Raw genomic sequence first — 20,078 nt, 5'->3', positions numbered from 1 at the left:
TTTTTCATCGACCAGCACCCCCACGTCCTTCTCCACAGGGCCGCTCTGAATCTCTTCTTTGCCCAATCTGTAGCTGTGCCTGGGATTGCTCCGACAATCATCCTGGTTGTTACGCAGAAATAATGGAGTGGAAGGGGTTTAAAAGGACTCAAAAAATCAAGCTATTCACTTCTCTGTGGAGGCTTTATAAAGTCATTGTTCAAGTAGATGGGAAGGATTTCCTCTTCCTTCTTGTTTTCTTGTTTGTATTTTGTTTTTGATAACCTTGTGTTATGGTAATGAGTTGCACTGAGTCCACTCTTATGGAAATTTAATCTTGGACCTCATATTTTGTGATATCTAGTGTACCTATCTATATCCAAACCATAATGCCCAAATGATTTTTCATAGAAATGTTGGATGTTTTTTAACAATATTGTTTCAATTTATTTTCCAATAAATATTGCTAGAAGTAGTTCTGAGTAAATCTCTGAGAGATTTCACTCAAAGAGAGTGAAAGGCTTATCCAGTATTACATGTTAAATGCAGTTATCTACAAGACCCTTACACAGTATAGAGACGTTACTTGAACTACCTTAGGTAGAGACTGACAGATATATAAAAATTTTGAGAGATTTTTCCTCCTAAATAAAGTACATCTTGAACCTCTGAAATCTATTCAGCAGGCATCCTTTATGTACTTCCTCTCTTGCCACAGTCTTTCCTCTTGAACTTATTTTGAATACTGAGAAATGAGTGAGAATGTGTTGCTATACTCAGAAAATACTATTTTATTTTTAATTATGTTTTTTCCCTTATGGTAGAGTCAGGATCAACCAAGTCAAATACCTTAATTTTTCAGCGTGTGCTCAGGAACAATGCATTTATTCAGCATGGACAGTATTCCTGCTACTAATTTGTGGTTATACAAGAGTTACTCTGGTTTGCTGAATTCTAGTGTATGTGTGTGTCTAAGTTTTTGTCTTCCTCTCTTCATAATGTGTATTGTTAATTTATTATTGTAAGCATTCCATTTGGACCTCTAAGTCAATAACTTACTGCTGAAGACTTCAGTATGAAGACAATGTTTTTACTTACTGTTTTAATGTGATTTCAGGAAATCAAAAAATTCATCAAAGGTGTTTCTGAGAAGATAAAAAAGACTAGGGACAAGTATGGCATTAATGACAATGGCACAACAGAGGTAAATAGCTTAAGGAGGTAATTATGTAGTTCTTTTCAGTCTTTGAAAGCTGTTGCTTTTTCAACTGTTCTCTTTTCAGCCAAGAGTTTTATATCAGTTGGATAGGATTACTCCAACACAAGTAGAGAAGTTTCTGGAGACTTGTAGGGACAAATACATGAGGTAAGTGTTTAGGCTGTTATTTTCTTAATTTATTCCCCCCCAGTTTAGTGTTTGCTCACTTTGTTTGCAATCTAGGAGTATATTGTACTAATTTGACTATATGAAGGTTGGCTCTGTTGTGAGTGAAGTACAAATATAGAATAAGAAATAGTTTCTCTCAGTGACACAAACAATGACACAAAAAAAGCAGCATTGCCTTGTACAGGTGGGCTTGTTAAGGCAGAGTTGAGCCTCATATAACAGTTGTAGAGGTCTGACAGAGCTAAGGTTTTTACCTTTCTGTTTTGAATCATTATCAGATTCTTTCATTAGAAGACTCTTAATAATTTTTTTTTTGTTCCCTTTTATATTTTAGAAAAAAAAAATCCTTTATATTTCATTTTATATTTCCTGACAATGAAAAGCTATCTGCTTGGTTTTAGGCACCTTTCTTCTGAAACAGTAGTAAATGCAGTTTTCTTCTGTGGCTGTTTACTACTTAGAGCCACACAGAGTCTGGTAAGAACTGTAAGTGATAGGATTCAGAGTGAGGTGAAAGAGGATATTGTTTAAACACTTTTTTACACCCACTGGCACACATGTTCCCTTCCTCTCCCTCTTGCAGGAGATTGTTCTTAATCTCTAAAGAGTCCATGCAAAATAATGTCTCAATAGATCAGTTTTAAATCTATATGAATCGTTATAGTTACACTTGATCTATACAGTCTGTGAAGAGTTATGTCACATTTCATGCCAACATATTCTTTAATTTGCTATGCACTTGTTGGAGCTTCTTGTTTGTAATTCTTGGCCTCTAACAAAGTAGTAATAGTATGGATACTTTCATCCCTTTATCCATTGAGAGTTCTTTCATTTCTTTAGACTCCTTGGATTTCATAATTGGCATGAAGCCATTCATGACACCTGCTTTATGGCCTCCCTCTCACCTACATTGACTGTTTCCTAATATTTTTTCTTTTTCTAGAAAATTCGTGTCTATTTTAAATTCTTAACAGAACTACTTTAAAACAATTACCAGGTGTTTTGCTTTGTTACTAGCATTATTTGCTTATGTTTGTCTTAAGCGTTCTTAAACATTAGTTGCCTATTTTACTGTAGTGAGTTGCTTTAGCATACTATATTATGCTGATCTGATAGCTGAAAGATGATACCTTTGGAAAGGAACTAATTGCTGTGATGTTTTTGTTGTGATAGTGAGAGCAATAACTTCTACTTAAATTCATTTTTTTACAGTTACCCAGAATTAATTCCTTAGACATTACACACTAAATCGCTGTCAGACAGCCATTTTACTTGGTAGGAGTTCATCATGGAAGATGCAAGAAACTGCTCTAAGTTACAATCATTTAGAAAGTGGTATTGTGCCTTAAGTTCAGAGGTTTCATTTGCTCTAGAAGAGCAGATCATATTTCACTCTGTGCAAGTTTTAGAATACTAACTGTATGATCTGAACAAAATTCTAGGGGAGAATGTATACCGTCCCTCACATTCTCATTGTGAAATCACATGCTATAGTGTCGTGGTCTTTGAGTTTTGTCCTGTAAGAACCACCAGTTCTTTGAGGCTGTGAATTTTAGAAAAAAACAAAATGTGGGAATGAGCACATTACATGCATAACTTGAAGGGAAAGTAGGTCATCAGTATAGGGCTTTTGAATAAGATGAGAACAAGAAGGCATTGATATCTGGATTTTGCTCTGATTGAAAAGCAATCTGCATAATTTTTTAAAGAAGATTTAATAACGGTCTCTAGTGCTTAAACATGTGAAGGAGAGTTTTGGAAATGTTAGCATATGGGATTTCCCTGAATGGAGAATCCTGAATTGAATGCTTGATACTTTGGAGGAAGAGGACAAGCAGTTTGTTTCTATTATGGATGTTATACTGGATCTCTGGATCTGTGTAATACCTTTGTGACAGGGTATCTGCTTGCCTTGCATGAGATCAGTCTTGAGTATTGGCAACCTCTTAAACTTTCTCTTGTTTGTTTATTTAAAAATAAAATATTTTTTTTTAAATAACAAACTTCTCACCTACTTACCAGAATAGTTTGTCTTTGCTTTCTTAGGATTTTATACCTTACTGAGCTCTATGTCTTTCTTTATTTTCTAATGAGAGAATTTCTTCATCAGGGCACAGATGGAGCCTGGTTCTGCAGTAGGAGCTCTTTGTGCACAGAGCATTGGTGAGCCTGGCACACAGATGACTCTGAAGACTTTCCATTTTGCTGGTGTTGCTTCAATGAACATTACTTTGGGTGTGCCAAGAATCAAAGAAATCATTAATGCTTCAAAAGCTATTAGGTACTAACATTGTTTCCGTTTGTTTGGGGTTTTTTTACCCCTTTGCCTATGTGAAATGTGTTGGGGAAAAAAAATATAGCATTTCCTAGTTCCCAGTAGTGTATTAGACAACACAATGCATGGAATACCCAAACAAGAAAAATCTCATGTCTGTGCAGCTAAGTGATACTTAAGGCCAGAGAACAGACAAGTTTTATTTTTCTGAAACTCAAATGAGGTAGTTATTTATTAAGTTTAATATTCCATTAGGTGTTTCTTAAATATTATGAAACTTTCTGGTGTTGAGCAGTAGTTGAGGTATACCCTAACCATTCTATGATTCTATTCTGAAGTATCCATGAAGCTATAAGTATATGTCATGAAAATAGTCACTAGTTGTGTTATAATCTCATGTGTGTTTGCTTGTTTTTACCAGCCTGAAGCTGGTAAATACATGTTCATTGCATTTTCTTAGATGTACCTGAAGAAGCTGAAGGTCTCTTTATCTTACAAAATGCTGCTCTAGATAAGAATTACATACCATAAGGCAGACTGTAGTTCAAATTGTTGTCTGTCATCTAGTTGAGCCATTTCCTAACTGGGTTTTCTTTTTGTTTATGTGTGTTTATTCTTTGTAGCACCCCTATTATAACAGCACAGTTGGACAAATCTGATGATCCCGATTTTGCCCGTCTAGTTAAAGGAAGAATTGAGAAAACTTTATTAGGAGAGGTAGGAAAAATTGTAGTATTGTAATGTAATGTAAACATTAGCCAATTGCTATGGGGCATTTTAATAATTTTCACATGCTAACTATTTCATCCTTATCTCTTAAAGATTTCAGAATATATTGAGGAAGTATTTCTTCCAGATGATTGTTTCATCCTTGTGAAGCTGTCTTTAGAGCGCATTAGGCTACTGAGATTAGAGGTGAGTTGTTCAGTTCTTGTGCAGAATGGTACTTGGGTAAGATCCAAAGTGTCTCTTATTCCTGTCTCAGAAACACTAATCAGACCAGTGTAAGTTAAAAAAGAAACTGAACAGAGGATGTCCTGTGCCTACATTATATCTAGATTTTACACCCCTGTCCTTTTTTTTCATTGTCAAGTGGATAAGTTTACTTTTATTTGGAAACAAGAGAACATACATTCCTTTATTAGTGTCTTGCTAAATACAAGGATGCCACTTCCGTCCATTAATTAATGTATGGGCTGGTACCCTCACCAACATATAAGAGTAACAATTTTTGCTTATTTTTCTACCTTTTGTATTTTTATATTCTGTTGGAAGACTGCTGCATCTATGTGAGCAGATTTGTATATGTGAAGAGAGAGACCCTGATGTTTGCCGGCCTACTTTTTCCACAGGTGAATGCAGAGACTGTGCGCTACTCTATTTGCATATCTAAGCTCAGAGTAAAGCCTGGGGATGTTGCTGTCCATGGAGAAGCAGTTGTATGTGTGACCCCTCGTGAAAATAGCAAGAGTTCAATGTATTATGTATTGCAGTCCCTGAAGGAAGAACTACCAAAGGTAAAAACAAAGGTTGTCTCATGCTTCTGTGGGAGGTAATCAGTAATAATTTGGGTTCTGTGGTGGAGGACTAAATTAATTCGTGTTAGTATTGACAGTGAAATAGGCTGAGTTTGTAACTCTTAGATTGCTATGCTGCTACTTTACAGATGAAGCCCCTGTTGCTAGTCTTAATAAATCAAATTTAAGTGTTGATACTTTCTTTACAGTGTTTACTGAAGCATTCCAAATGCAGCAGTTACATGAAATAGTTAGTTATTCTTCCAGCTGCATCTAGAATTGTCAGCCACATGACAGTATCTGCAATTTTTGCAGCTCTCTCCAAAAAGACTATCTACTTTGGGTTTTAAAAACAGTGATAAGAGAATCTCTGTTACTGGCAGGATGCCTTTTCATTTGTGTGGAACTATCACCATTCAGAGACCCGTGTCTGAGTGTGAGGTGATCTGGCATCAAATATAAAATGCAGCCAGTGAGTAGGGTTTATAGTACAGTGTGAATGTCACATCTGCATTAGTGTATTTAAGAGTGGAAAATCTTATTTCAGAAGTATTTTAATGCAGCATTTACTCCAAAGACTGGAGCTTCTAAATAGGTTTGAATGCTGATAAGGGTTACCCTTTTAATACTACATTACTGTATACATCAAAGTTACTAGCATTTTTTTTTGTTTGTGAAGGTTGTAGTGCAAGGCATACCCGAGGTTTCCAGAGCTGTCATTCATATTGATGAACAAAGTGGAAAGGAAAAATACAAACTTCTGGTTGAAGGTGATAATCTGCGAGCTGTTATGGCTACTCATGGAGTGAAAGGAACAAAAACGTCCTCTAACAACACTTATGAGGTAATGTTTAAATGGATTCTGTGGGTTTTTTTTTCCCTTTAGCATCTTTATTACAAGTGCTTGTTTGTGCTCAGATGCTGTGGTTGATACCTAATTAAGCCTGATTTCATTAATAGTTGTCAGAATGCATTAACACAAGAGAACAGTTTGACTGGCAGCACTGTTCACTTGAAAAAAGCTTTTTTATGAATATTTTTGTAACAGAGAAATGCAGAGGGATAGTAATGGAAATGAAGTATTAATCTGACATCAAATGGGATGTATTCCAGGAATATATTTGCTCCAAGCATTCAATTCTTCATTAATCGAACATAATCTTTTGTGTAGGTAGAGAAGACACTAGGAATTGAAGCTGCTCGGACAACCATTATCAATGAGATTCAGTATACAATGGTGAACCATGGTATGAGCATTGACAGGAGACATGTTATGTTGCTGTCTGATCTAATGACTTACAAGGTTTGTTCTGTGGGTTTTTTATATATCTTATGTGTCCTGTTTATACAAACTTATTTCACCATGTTTGAGAAGAATGAGTGAGCTATGGGGATGGAAATTAGTTTTAAGTTTAAAGAATTGTAAGTTATATTGATCAAATACTGCTGTTCGCATATCAAACAAAACGCTTAATTAGTTCTTGGGGATGGAGGGGAGAAGGCCTGTTTTGGCTGAAAACAAGTTGATATAATGAGTAAGGACTCATAATTTTGATTTTGAACAATGAACACTAAAAATTGTGGTATGAAAATCAACTGTTTGGATAACCATACATGCAATTTAAGGCTTGCTGTGCAGAAAACCACATGGGGTGTGGTTCATAGCAGCTGTGTTGTATGTAAGAGTCAAAAGATACAGAAATTAGAAATAGAATCAGATTACATGTAGAGTATGAACAGTCTTCCAGAATTCTTAGTAGAAAAATATATCTGTTCTTTATCAATTTGCTTTCTTTTTTTTTTATTTACATAAATACATTATTTACATTCAGTATGGTTTTTAGATTTGATCGTACTTAGTGAAGTCATATTTTCCACTTTGCCTGCTAGAGTGCAAGGCTTTAATTTGGGTAAAATGGATGAGGGAGTTCTGACTTCACCCCAGACTGTAGGGCTTTGTTGTACTGAGTTGCAGCAGTCCCCAGGGCTGGCCGTGTATAGCTGTGACACAATAGTGAAAAAGGGCATCAGTGTGCAGTGTTTTACAGTTGTTGGGCTCCTAGCGTGTTTACTTTTGTCTGTACTTCTGACTTGGGCTTCTGTGCACAGTCTGTTACAATCAGGTTGTCTGTTAGAAACAGAGGCAGAAATAGTTAGTTTAAAAAGCTAATTTTGTTTGTTCATTTGTTTGATTAGTTTTGGGTTTGTTTTTTGGTTTTGGTTTGGTTTGGTTTTTTGAGAGTGGAAAAACGAAGATTTAGCATCTTCTATAATGTCCTGGCAGCTTAAGTCAGTCTTAATCAATAGACAATAGGCAGTGGCTTCAGCATAATGCTGTCAGACGCCTCTGAAATTTTTAACTCAGCAGCTACTTAAGAATTGATGGGGGGGCGGTTCTCCACATGCTGTTTCTTTCAATCTTTCCAATATTCTTGTTTTAGAGAAAATACAAAGCTATTAACCATGTGTAACAGCTTTTGTTTTGTGTGAATATTCATTTGTTTTATTTACTTGCAACCCAACTATTGACTTCAGGATGTGTAACTGTGAAGCAGCATATTATGACAATGCTATAGTGTAGATAATAACCTTTTACTTACTACTAGGTTCTTGTGTTAGAATAAAAGCTGTATTTCTGTTGATCACTTGATTTGCTTCTTTAGCAAACATAACTAATTTCCAGCTATTGTTGTGCTTGATAGTCTGTCTTTGGGTTTTTTTTTCATCAATCAAGGGTGAAGTGCTGGGTATTACTAGATTTGGGCTGGCAAAAATGAAGGAAAGTGTGTTGATGCTGGCTTCATTTGAAAAGACTGCAGACCATCTGTTTGATGCTGCCTACTTTGGACAGAAGGATTCTGTTTGTGGTAGGTATTGCAAATCCTTTTGCAGTTTGTGATCCCTACCCAGCACTTATTAAGATCTTCAAAACATTGATATTATGTCCTTTTTAAGCTTTCTGTTCAGTATACAGGTCAAAAACTTTTTGATCTTTGAAGTTTGGTGGATCTTTATTTATTTCTAATCTCAGTCAGGGATCTTGCTATCAATTGGACATAGGTTGTATGTTTCTTAAAGCAGACTTTCAGTAAGTTGGTTTTACTTCTCATCACATAGCTCAGTGAAATACCAGGGAATTTGTCTCACTATCAGTAGTTATGTTGGTTTTCAGCTGTAGAAGTTGGTGTATCTTCCAACACCTAGAGCTGATTAAGGAATTTAGTACCCCATTCAGTATTCAGGTTTCATTTTCATTCCTACTCAGAAGTAAGAAGACTTAGGTCTCAGCTGTCGTAGGTGGTGTACTGTGCGCAGTGATTGCCTACGTGATTTGGCAGTTGTACCTAGAAATAAACAGGCAAAATTCTTGACTTCTTCAGTTGGTTCTAATCTAAATAGATCAAAATTGTGTTTGGGTTCATTTATTTCTTAATTAGAAGCTTTGTTTCAGTACTCCGTTCATTAACATAACAGCAAAGATCCCTGTTTGGAGAAATTTATTTTTAAAGGTATCCGTTCTTCAGTTTTAAAGTTAAGTTTTAACATGCACTGAATCATCTCACTGAATTCATGTGAGAATCTGATCAGAGTTTAAAAGTACATGCATATGTGCACACAGTGCATGCACACACATGTATGTATAACCAGACTGAAAATTCAGATAATGGGTTTTGACATTGTCTCTTAATTTTGCATTTTTGCCATGTACTCTAAAACAAGAAACATAATTTCAATTCCAAATATTAAACACTTTTGCACCCATTCTTCCCAGATTTCATTCTCCTTTAAGCTACATACATTTTGGAATGATTTTGTAAAAAGTCTCTATCTAGTAGGTTAAGCAGAGAAAAGGAGAACTTCAGCAGGTTGCACACTCTTCTTCATCTGTTTATGTGAGACCTACCATCCTGGAGCTGTAACTGCTCATTTGGAGATTCTGGGTGCTAATGAAGTATAAAAATATGAATGTATTATGCTAAGGTTTACTAGTTTGTATGTATTTCTGGGTTATCTTAGAGAGTGTAGTCAATTTCAAAATGTGCCTTGTGGACCTTATATTTAATGAATTGCTGGAATCTGTTAGAATGTTTGTATTACTAGCTTGTATTTTAAGAACTCTGCCGTTTTCTGGCTGTCCAGCATTCCACATTAGTGGGATTTCCTTTATTTTAGTATTATTTGTCCATGATTAAAGCAAAGATCCTATAGGAGGCGCTAAGGAAAAGAAAATGTTCTTTCAAAGTCCCCTCTGAGCTGGTAAAATCTGGTTTTGAATAATGTGGAAAGCCAAGATCTTTTCTTGTTGCCTTCTATATAAATATTTTAGTTCAAATGAGGAAATGGACAAAACAGAAAATTATTGCCTGTCTTCCAAAACTGAAGAGATAATACTGGCTTGCTTATATGAAAAAGTGCTGTGCAGCTGCCTGACCTGGCCATTGCTAGTTATCTCTTTGAACTGCTATAAAAAGTCTTGTACACGCTCATGGCTTAGCATCTCAAGAGCAGGAAAAAATTATGAACGTTGCCAAGAAAGATGAGTATGTACCCAAGATCAACTACTTTAGGTGCTGCACTGAATGGCATCTCAAATCAATGCTTCTCCTGAATGTGTGGGTGTAGTTTTAGACTGTGTAGCCTTTGAATCCCTTTTGTCTTGAAAGATGCGTTCCCCCATCAGGCGAGAATGGGGAACAGCTCTTTCCTGCTTTACCTACATAAAGATGAACATTTTCTGTTGAGAATTGCTGATGCCACCTTTCAGTGGGTGGAGTGGATTTAAACTAGAGGAGTACATCCAGTTTCAGCAGCATCCACTGGATTCTGGAAGCAGCATCTGCAGGAAGTGCTACTGTGTGCAAGCCAGTGCTTAGAGATACAGTCAGTTTACTTGCCTGTCCCCTCTCCAGAAAGCAGCCAACAGAACTCTTATTCAAACTTGAGTGGTAACTGAGGGCTACAGATCACTGCTGTGATGTTCATTTATGAGTAGGTGGTCTGGAAGGGAAGTGCCAAAAATTCTGCAGTAAGAGCGGTATGACTGGCTTCATGTCTATGTAGCTGCTTCCAACTGAAAGTGAGAGGAGCAGTTTGTAGCTGCCAGCCAGATGCTTAAATCTGCAGTAGATTACAACTGGTAGCATTACAAGACTGTGCACTGGAGGAGGCTTGGATGGTCATTAGAACGGAGTGTAGTGTTATGTGTACTTCTTCTGCCATCAATTACATCGTTATCTTCACCCATCTGATATTATTGTCCTTGGTCTCTAGTATAGTCTCAGCAGATATGTAACGTACACTTGGTTGTTAGTGGCATGTTCTGCTTGAATGTTTCCTGCTATACATAACTGCTGTCAGATGCTGCAATCTAGTACTTTGCCCATGAGGCAAGAGGGAGATGAGAGGAAGGCTTCTGGTTATACATGTGGAAGTACTGTAAGAGGAGAAGGATTCCCAAAACTAAATGCAGTTTCCATGGTTCAGTGATTGGCTCAGGTTGAAAAGTTATTGTGCAAAACGACCTAAGTTTTACTCTGCTGGGTGTTAGAAAGGTTATTTCTTTTATCAATTGTAACTTGTGTGCTATAGGAGTTGTACAAAGTAGTGGATTGAAATATACATTAAGTCCTAAGAATTTTATTTTGCACAAGGTTTTTAAGTGTACGGTGTTGGTAAATACATAGTAGACATGCAGCAGTTGTCTAAGAGCAAAAGTAAAGAATCTTTGTTCATACATACTAAAATAACCAATCAAATCTTACCAGAATTTTAAGCAAATTTATTTTTAACCTTTGTTACTACCTTTGTTACAAAGACGTGTGAAAGACAAATGTTCTTGTACTCCTGAGGATCTGTCATAGTGTCATTTGGATTTTAACAGTACACTGAGGAAAAAAAATCCAGTGGTATCTGATCATTTTCTTTTAATGTGGAACATCCTTTAAAAAAGTTGTGTACATCAGTCGGTCAGGAATATTAATGTGTCAGCATCTTGCTGTGAAAATGGTATAGCTGTCAGAAATAGCTGGGACACACTAGATCTTTAACTTCAAAACAAGAACTTTTATAATCATGAAGATAAAAAAAGCAGTATAGGTAAATCGGGGTATGCCTCTGTCACTGGGAAGGTGTAGGGCTTTCAAGGGCACTTGGCCAGATGTGACTGATTCTGTGGTTCTTAGCACTGGGTCAGAGAATGAGCATGAAGTAACTTTGCCTTACATATTCTGCTGTTTGCACTAAGGGGAATGTGTCTTCTCCAAAACTAGATCTTCTGAAGTTCTTCTATTGCTAGATCAGGTGTTTAGTTTCCATTGAATTTTTTCTGTCTAAAAAGTAAATAACATACTGATCTGACTGTAACATTTATCTGGTAAAGAGCCCTTGGAGTTTACATATGAGGTTCAAGGAGATTTAATAGGCAAGGTATACAGAAAAGGCAAATGAAAATAGTTCTGTAAATCCCTGATCTTTGGATGTTCACCGTGTTTGTTGTTTTTTCCTAGGTGTTTCTGAGTGTATCATCATGGGAATACCAATGAATATTGGAACGGGACTTTTTAAGCTGTTGCACAAAGCGGACAAAGAATCAACCCCTCCCAGGAGGCCACTGATATTTGATAATAGTGATTTTCATATTCCCATTGTTACATAGCAGTTGGACATAATAGAAGATAGCAAAACAAGAAATAGTCAGAAAACATACATTAAGAAACGTGTATTATCAGTTCTGTGTGTCTCTAACTGTGAATTGGTAAGCGAAACACTCTCAAAATAACAGCACAGTTTACCACCTGTTGTTAGTACAGACCCTGAAAGGGGAAGCTTCTCTGCACCAGAGAGTGGAAATAAATTTCAAGTGGATTTCAACTGATGAAATTCTTTCAAGTGCTAGAATTGGATCTCTGCGTTAATGGGTGGAAATTGGTTTTGACTCAGTATTAGACATGTGTATTCAGAGTTGGTTAAAAAAAAACAACAACCCAAACAAACAAACGCGAAATAGCAAGACTGTTGAGTGAGCTTGCACAGAGTGTAATGTGGAAATGGCCTATAGCAGGAGCTGCGGAGGTAAATCTGAGGCTGTTAGAAACTGCAGGAAGCTGAACTGTGTGTCTGATTAATTCTTACTGAGTTAAACTTAAGGAGTTCTGTTGAAAGTGTTGGAAATACTTGTTCTCTGCTTGTCGTTTGGGGTTTTTTTTTGTGGGTTTTTTTTGGTGTTTTTTGTTGTGTTTTTTTTTTTTTTAATTGCTTCTTCTTTTATCCCACATCTTTATCCAGTAAGTGGTCTTCCTCTCCAGGAATTATGCTTTGAGACATACCTGCAGGAAGCTGCAGATTGTAAAGCTGCTACTAAACTCTGAGAAGGCTGTTAAAATAACATTGGAAACAATAAATAGCTTCTCATATTATAGCAGCTGTTGAACTGCTGGAATCTGTCATTTACAACAGTCCTAGTTTTGCAGAGTTTTACAATTGCGCAGGATCAGCTGAACAACAAGGTTTTCTTTTAATATATAAAGTAGAAATAGAAAGAGAAGCTGTCTTCATGCAGTGCCATGAAATAATTTTAAATTATTTTAATCTTTATCCTAGTAGAGCAGTTTTCAGAATGAATACAGATCTTAAATTATTGCAATATAGTATGTTTAAATTTGCTGTGATGCTGTAGAGGGGAAGTATCTTAGTGTTTTCTTCTCAGCACTGTTCAGACATTCAGTGTGCTCATAGCATAGGTCAAGGTTAGAGAGAAACAAAACACAGAGCGAAAAGATGAAGTAGTGCACTCATGTAGTAAAAGCAGGCTGCTGAGTGCTCATGTGATTTCCATGTGAAAATGAATGAGTTTGTGCTGCCATTCATCTTTATGTAGCAACCAAAAGAAAAGGGCAAGGTTACATTCAGAGAATGTAATCTGTTGTTTTAAGTCTTAAGGTGCCACTGTGTTTATTTTCTAAGTCTTCCTTCCTGCTCAGAAAATCTAATGTGAAATTCAACATAGCTATACTCAAATTATTTTGTATTTTCAGTGAGATGCTAAGGCACACTTTTGCCTAGATTTTGGCAGGGTAATGACTGAGAATGTAATGCATTTATCATCTGCTGTAAAAGCCATAGATATTTTGTTGTCTCCATTTTAACAATAGAAATTTCAGCATATATTATTTTATTTTGATCTCAGTGAGATTGCCACTTGCTGAATTGTCTGTTTAGAGGTCTGGCTTTTCTGAAATGGGTTGAGTTTGTACTGAAATGAGTAACCATCTCTTTTTTTTCCTTCTTTTTTTTTTTTAATAGCATGAAGCTATTTAAATGGTTGGTTTACTCTCTTGTATGTGCTAAAAGTATTCAGTAAATTACATCTGTTATCATGGTCTTGAATATGACAATAAAAAGAGGCAAATATAATAAATGTAAACCTTGTATTTGTTTATTGATGCATTCTCTTCGTACGTAATTAATATACAGATGACCTAACCTCCATTTCCTCATTTGCTTGCTTATGAAGATCGTTCAGAATTATTGAGAATTAAGTCTCGGGTATTAACAACTTAAATCATATGTAATATAAAAACTTTCTTGCTTAAGGTAAACATCAACACCTGCTGCCCTCTGAGCTGGCTCTGTGCTTCGTAAGTATTTCAGCCAAACATAGATTGTTTACAAGAGCACTCCCAATTAGTAATTATTGTTAGGGCTTTCTGTACAGTCAGTAAACAAGTTAGGTGTTGGCTTTCACTCATAAGCTGCTTGTTTTAAGGGTCAGTTTTAATGGTCAAAGAACTGACATTTCGGAATATTTCTTACAATTTCATTTATTTTCTTAGCTTTACTGTAGGTTTCATTTTTAAGAAACAAATACTGTTTTGCACATTTTCCTCTCTTATGCTGAGTGAAATTAACTCCTAAGTTACATGTAAATTTTGAAGCAATAATTTAATTTCTGAAAAATCACTAGGGAGCAGAATATCCCAGACAGCCAACACGTCTTTGTGTGGAAAAGCGTCACAGATTCATTTATGATGTCTCAAAAGTGTTTGTTGACTTACTGCAGTAAAAATACTCACGAAGTTAATGCTAAAATCTCTAGCCCTTGGGTTATGGGAACAATTAGGTACTATCATTGTAATTGATCACTAGATGCCCTTAAAATTGTACACCTCCAGCTCCTGTAGAGCATCAGCACTGAACTTGGAATAGTTGGCTTGCTGAAGAATCTCAAGTATGAACATGAACTAACCCCGTAGGCCATGAATGGTGCAGCAGGCAGGCAGCAACACCAGCTGCAAGTGGGTGCCTCAGATGGGAACTCTGGTTCAGATTGCTGCTGCTGGTGTCATGTGTTGAAGTAAGCAAGAACTGGCTACCAAAATTCATGAAGTTAGTTGTGAATATCTGTATCGTGCTTTCTCATTTTCTCCATATTTTTCATCCGTTTTAAAACAAATGTGAACTTCTCCTTAATTGTCAGGCTTTGAAACTCCTCCATGGGTCATTATTTACAAACTGATCCTGGATTTATTTTTTTCCTTCCTCCATGAGATCTACTGAAAATACTGCTTTACTGTGTGACTTGCACTAAAACAGTTTTCTGCCTCAATCTCAAGTAAATGACAAAGCAGATACATTATTCATTCCTATTCTTTCAAGATCAGTAGTTCCGGATTTTTATGTGGAGTGGGTTAAAAAAACCTTTCCACCCCTACATTTCTGTGTAACATCAGGAATGGCTAAATAATTACTACTAAAAATACTTTAGTAGATCCTCAGAGTTGGGGCAGCTTTTGTATGTCTCTCTTTGCCCCCAAAACAAACAAATGAAAACCCACCTTCGGTCCCTCAGACTGGAACACAGAAAACGACCTGCTAGTTGGGTGTCAACTTGGATGGAAAAGCCCAGAGGCCTTGCAATAGGTAGAAGGCTGTAGTTATGGCTAAAGTTCACTGTTCAGAGCAAGGAAACTGGGATTGGTGGTGAGGGCAGCATCTTCCCAGCAATGGAAGAAGAGCAGAACATGAGTAGAAGTGTACGTGACACCGGGGAGGCCAATGAAGAAATCAAATGGAGAAGCTACATGAAGATCTGCTTCTTCAGGCTATTGCAGGAGGGTGATGTATTTGCTGTGAATCAGACTTCTGGAGCAGCCCTGTGGACGGCAAGATGCAGCTAAGAACGTTCAGGAAGGACAAGCACACATCCACGTGCTGTTAACTTCCCCAACCCCAGCAGAGCTGGGTAGGGCTGTCTGGGAAGGGTGTGCAGCATCAATTGCTAGTGGATGAAGGTAAGCTGGAGTGCTTTTCCAAGCCTGTATAATATTACTCTACAGTGTATGTAACCTACATGATTTTGACAGAAGACTTGAAACAGACCTGACAGGGTTGTCATTTTTACAGAAGAGGTTTACATTAATTAGTAGTCTAATTAAGCAACTGCTTAACCTCTATCCTTTGACAAATTACTGTTCTCTCCCCATAGTATTTGGATTTGATGGGAAGAGTACTTAAAGTGGGAGAAGTATGCAGGCAAAAACTGTAGTTCAAAATTAATTAGTAGACGTAGAAACCAATTTTTTCAAAGGTACTTAATTAAAAAAAAAAAAAAAAAGAAAAAGTAATAGAGTACTTTCTTAGTACGTTTATGAGGAAACTACTTTACACATGTCTCTTATCTGCAGAGAGATAAGAAAACAAGCACATGCTAGGTAGGTTTCCTGTTACGAACATGGGAAGCTGAGAATAAATCTAGAATTGTGCCTCTTTGGTCTGTAACTTGAAGAAATTTAGTATGGAGGGCTATTTTGGTTTTTTTTTGCCTTAACTGCACTTTAAAAAAATAGGAAAGCAAATGAAAGCTACATTTTATAAATTAACTACAGGCAGGATTAGATTTTGTCCTCCAGGACAAATACTCCTTGATTGGAGTTTTTTAACAGTAATTTGATACTTGTCACTGTTTCAGTATAAGCTGAAGGAATGATTGCAACTGCATTCCTCAGTTTTCTAGCACTGTGTTGCAGACAGGAATGGCTGTAGAAACCCACAGCAACAGGGTAAAGATTTTCATAGTAATTTTTTCTGTGACTGTTACTGATCAATGTTATGTCTTCAGAAAGGGCTAGCTGAAGCTATGTGTCCAGACTGAAGAAAGTCTGTCAGTAATTAAATACGTGGGAAACAAAGTAAGAAAATTAGAAAAAATAGCCCCCCCTTTTTTTTTTTTATTGTCTAAGAACAGAAAAACTAAAAAGGATCGAATTAGAAAACATGTTTTCATTTTAATGTACAAATACTTAGCAGGTTATTTGGATGCAATTGTGTTAATGATACAAACACATAGCAAATTTATCTTGAGGAATAAATACCAATATGTCACAGGACTATCTGAAAAACTGAAATAGAGCAAACCAGCCCCGCTACTCTTATATGCCAGTGCTTGTGAAAATTAAGGTTTCCTGTAACTGTTCAAATGAAAATGAAGATTTTTCAAACATTTTTTCAAATGAGATCACATCATCATCTTCCACTAGAGAGCAGCGTTTTGTTTTGGGAAAAGAAGTGTTTGGGTAGCAATTTGTTTTTCTATTAAAAATGGTTTTTGAAATATCAGGGCTGAAACAACTACAAGAAAGAAGGTTACCTGTTAAAATTATACACGAGGAAGGAGGTTATAAGGGGAATTAATTTTCCTAAAAAGGAGAAAACAGGAGTCCAGATATTCTTTTTCATGAATCAGTAAGGACTTGCCCATCTTTTTCCCTATGTCTCAAAACAACCCAAACTAACTAACCAAACTAGCACTGAAGTAGAAGGCTGTAGTAATTCCCACAGGAACATACTGAGTGACTCTTGACGAGTGGGGGAACAGCGTATCTGTACAGTGAAAGGAGACGTCTTTTGTTGCAACGTTTCTACACAGATGTGATTGTTAAAATCTGCATTCACTCTCTATAGTAAGTACTTAACCGTAGCTCCAAGAGCATTATGGAAGCAAGAAGTTCTGGCAGCTTGCTGGGTAGCATCTCACATTCTTCAGGTGTTGCAGAACCCCAAAGCACAGCTGTATTGAAAACACTTGAAGGTAATGCTTTGAGATGCATGAGACCAATGTTTAGGACTGAAAATAACATGAAACAAGTAGTCTCTGTGTACAGACTGCTGAAAACAGCATGATTTATGAAAGACTATTTCCACTTTAATGTCTGAAATACACAGGGATGCCTGTAGCTTTATTAGTTCTTATCATTTGTGCAACTTAGTTCACAGTGGCCTTTTAACTTGCTGTGCTTAGAAATTCTGTTGGTCACAAGCTTCTTTGAATACTACATCATCTTCACCACCAGTTTCTTCTAGTTATGCGTAAAGCCACTACATGCATTAGGTGGTCAAAGATACTTCTTAATCCAAAGAATCTGTCGTGTGAGTCCAAGTTTACAAGATCAGGACAGAAAACAGAAAGGTGCCAGCTGGGTAAAATGATGCATAGGCATTTGTAATCTCTGCAGAAATCCAGCTGAAGTGATGGAAGTAGCTGGAAAAAGGAGAACTGAGATTTTGTCATTTGTACTGGCGATTACTGTTACTGGCTGTGACAACTGATAGTTAAATCATCATTCATCCACAAGATGACTATAAATAGTAATAACTGAATGCTTTCTTTCAGTTACTGTATCTGATTATAATAGTCTTTCAACCAACTGTACAAAATTACAGATCCTTAACTACAGTGATATGCTATAGCTAAAACTGCTGTGAATGCTGGGTTCTGGTCCAGTCAATGTGGCAGATCATATCTTTAATTGGGGGGCAAATAAGAATTTGTCTCTTAGTGTTGATACCTGCAGTTAGATCAGAACTGTTCCTGGAAAATCCTTCTCTGAGGTGTTTTTAACAACACGTGAGTCCTGCTACTAGGCCAAGGTACAGAAATTACAGCAATTAAATTGCTGGTGTTCTGTGTTCCACTAGAAGACAGGCTGCAATTTGGAGGTCAGATGGATAATTAACTGAAGTTTGAAAAGGAAAGCTGTTCTTTCTAGATTTGTTTGTTGCTGTTGTCAAAGAAAGAAGACTATTTGGAATGAATGTCTACTGCCATAGTGCTATGATCTTGATCTCAAACCCAGATAGTGCAGAGGAATTTCATTCTATGGATAAAAAGACCATATGCAGGTGCTTCTGTGACAGTGGCTGGGGTACCCCATGGGAATTCATTTCAAGTTTGTTTCTCCTCCATGATGGCTAGGTTCTGTCAGTTAGAGACATTTTTTGTCTAGAAATTAAGCTCTTATGAAAGCAGCAGCTATCTGGATTATTGACCACAAGCATTTTCATCTCCTTTTTGTGAAACTGGGTGTTGGTTGGCTAGTCTTTTGATATGTATGGCAAATTCACCTGCATGCACCCTTTTTAAATGTTAAATTGTATGAATTTTTTAAGGTAAAATAGAGAAAATCAATAGCTAAGAAAATTAAAAAACAGTAGTGAGACGGTGCTGGTGAACTTTAGGAGTCCCAGAAAAAGCCAGAATTAGGTGTTAGAATAAAAAATATTTGACTTGGTTTATTATTCAGATTTTTGTTAGTTTCTGGAAAAAAATTAGTTAGCAGTGGTGTGATTCATCCCTATTTGTATTCCTGTGACATTATTTTCTCTTCCGTTACTTCATATAGGAGTTACTCTCTAAAGTCCTCTTTTCTACAGAATTAAGGTCTTCAGCCTGAGCAATACACAGTCACAAATAGAGGATCCTTTGACTCAGGCTGATTCACAGCATCTCTGTTGTAAACTGCTGACTGTCTTTGGAGAGATGAGGAAGGCCTTAGCCACATCATGGTGCAGTCTTGACGCACCAGCAGTGACATTGTGTGACCTATTGCTGAAGGGCACAGTGGGTAGGGATAGGGCATCTCTTTCATGCACGCGCTGGAAGGAAGCATGGATGGACACACCTCGCTCCTTACTCTACCCTGACCCCTGCACTTTTCTGATGCAGTGATGTTAAAGTGCTTGCTGTATGTGTAGGTACCTTGACAAGCCAACAGAACAACTCATTCCCTTTCCCATATGCCATTCTTCCAGATTTTCAGCTCATGGAGCTATTTTCCAGCTACATCAGAAGCTTATTTTAAACTTCCATTTCTAAGAAGATATTTAGTACTTCTGACTTATGCCACTGCTGTGCCTTTTCTAGTTTCCTTTTACATTTATTTCTTTCTCCTTGTCCTTGTTTCTAACACAGATTTCTCCCTCCTGGGCCTGCAGTGATTGTCACTGCTGGTGACACCACTTCCCCGCAGCAGTTCTGTGTCAACCATACTGTGCCACTGTCTGGCTTCAACTAGGCTGTGCAAGGGTACTGTGATCCTTTGCCTGGAGGGTAATTTAACCACTCAAGGAAAAAACATCTCCTCAGCACATCTGGATGTGGAAATTTACTGCCATCAAAATTACAATTATGGTCAAATAACTTTGGAAAAACAGACATTATATAAGCGAATGTATTCATACTCTAAACCGAAAGGCATCCCTGCTTCATGTGGCTCTTTGTCAGCACTGAAAACAGTGTTCAGCTGTTTAATTTTCCACTTACTTTTCTCTTTAGTCTGCTTCTGGTCCTTCCCACCTACCTGACACCTGATGTTGTTTCCCTTGCTTATATTTCTATCCTGTCAAGAATAAAAATGAGAAGCGATGAACAGTGCAGCAGCTTGGTGGGGAGCTGGCACACAGGGAATTGTTACCTATTGCTGCCACACGCTTGTGTGACTTGTAGGAATTTTTAGGCTCTCTGTACTTTAGATCCAGTCTATTAAAAACTATGAAATTTAATAGTCTCTCCTTAGCAGCATGGTTGTGACAAGAGATGACAGAATCACCAAGGTGAGTGGAGGGACTGTGCCTGTGAAAATTTAAA

General features: G+C 37.0%; 1 protein-coding gene across 1 annotated transcript in view; it reads left to right on the top strand.

Annotated features, from left to right (window-relative positions):
* POLR3A (RNA polymerase III subunit A) overlaps positions 1-12,375 on the top strand; it is a 38,394-nt gene extending 26,019 nt beyond the window's left edge. The window contains exons 22-31 of the mRNA XM_065670710.1: positions 1,097-1,183; positions 1,263-1,345; positions 3,477-3,647; positions 4,265-4,358; positions 4,464-4,556; positions 4,994-5,158; positions 5,838-6,002; positions 6,330-6,461; positions 7,893-8,025; positions 11,665-12,375. Of these exons, the coding sequence (XP_065526782.1) occupies positions 1,097-1,183; positions 1,263-1,345; positions 3,477-3,647; positions 4,265-4,358; positions 4,464-4,556; positions 4,994-5,158; positions 5,838-6,002; positions 6,330-6,461; positions 7,893-8,025; positions 11,665-11,813 (1,272 nt within the window). The 3' untranslated portion in view covers positions 11,814-12,375. The remainder of the gene's footprint in view (positions 1-1,096; positions 1,184-1,262; positions 1,346-3,476; positions 3,648-4,264; positions 4,359-4,463; positions 4,557-4,993; positions 5,159-5,837; positions 6,003-6,329; positions 6,462-7,892; positions 8,026-11,664) is intronic.
* Positions 12,376-20,078: the final 7,703 nt, after the last annotated feature.

This window comes from Lathamus discolor, chromosome 3, assembly GCF_037157495.1.
Source record: "Lathamus discolor isolate bLatDis1 chromosome 3, bLatDis1.hap1, whole genome shotgun sequence".
Taxonomy (NCBI): Eukaryota; Metazoa; Chordata; class Aves; order Psittaciformes; family Psittacidae; genus Lathamus; species Lathamus discolor.
Note: the sequence above shows the minus strand (reverse complement) of the source record. Positions and strands in the feature narration are given on the sequence as shown.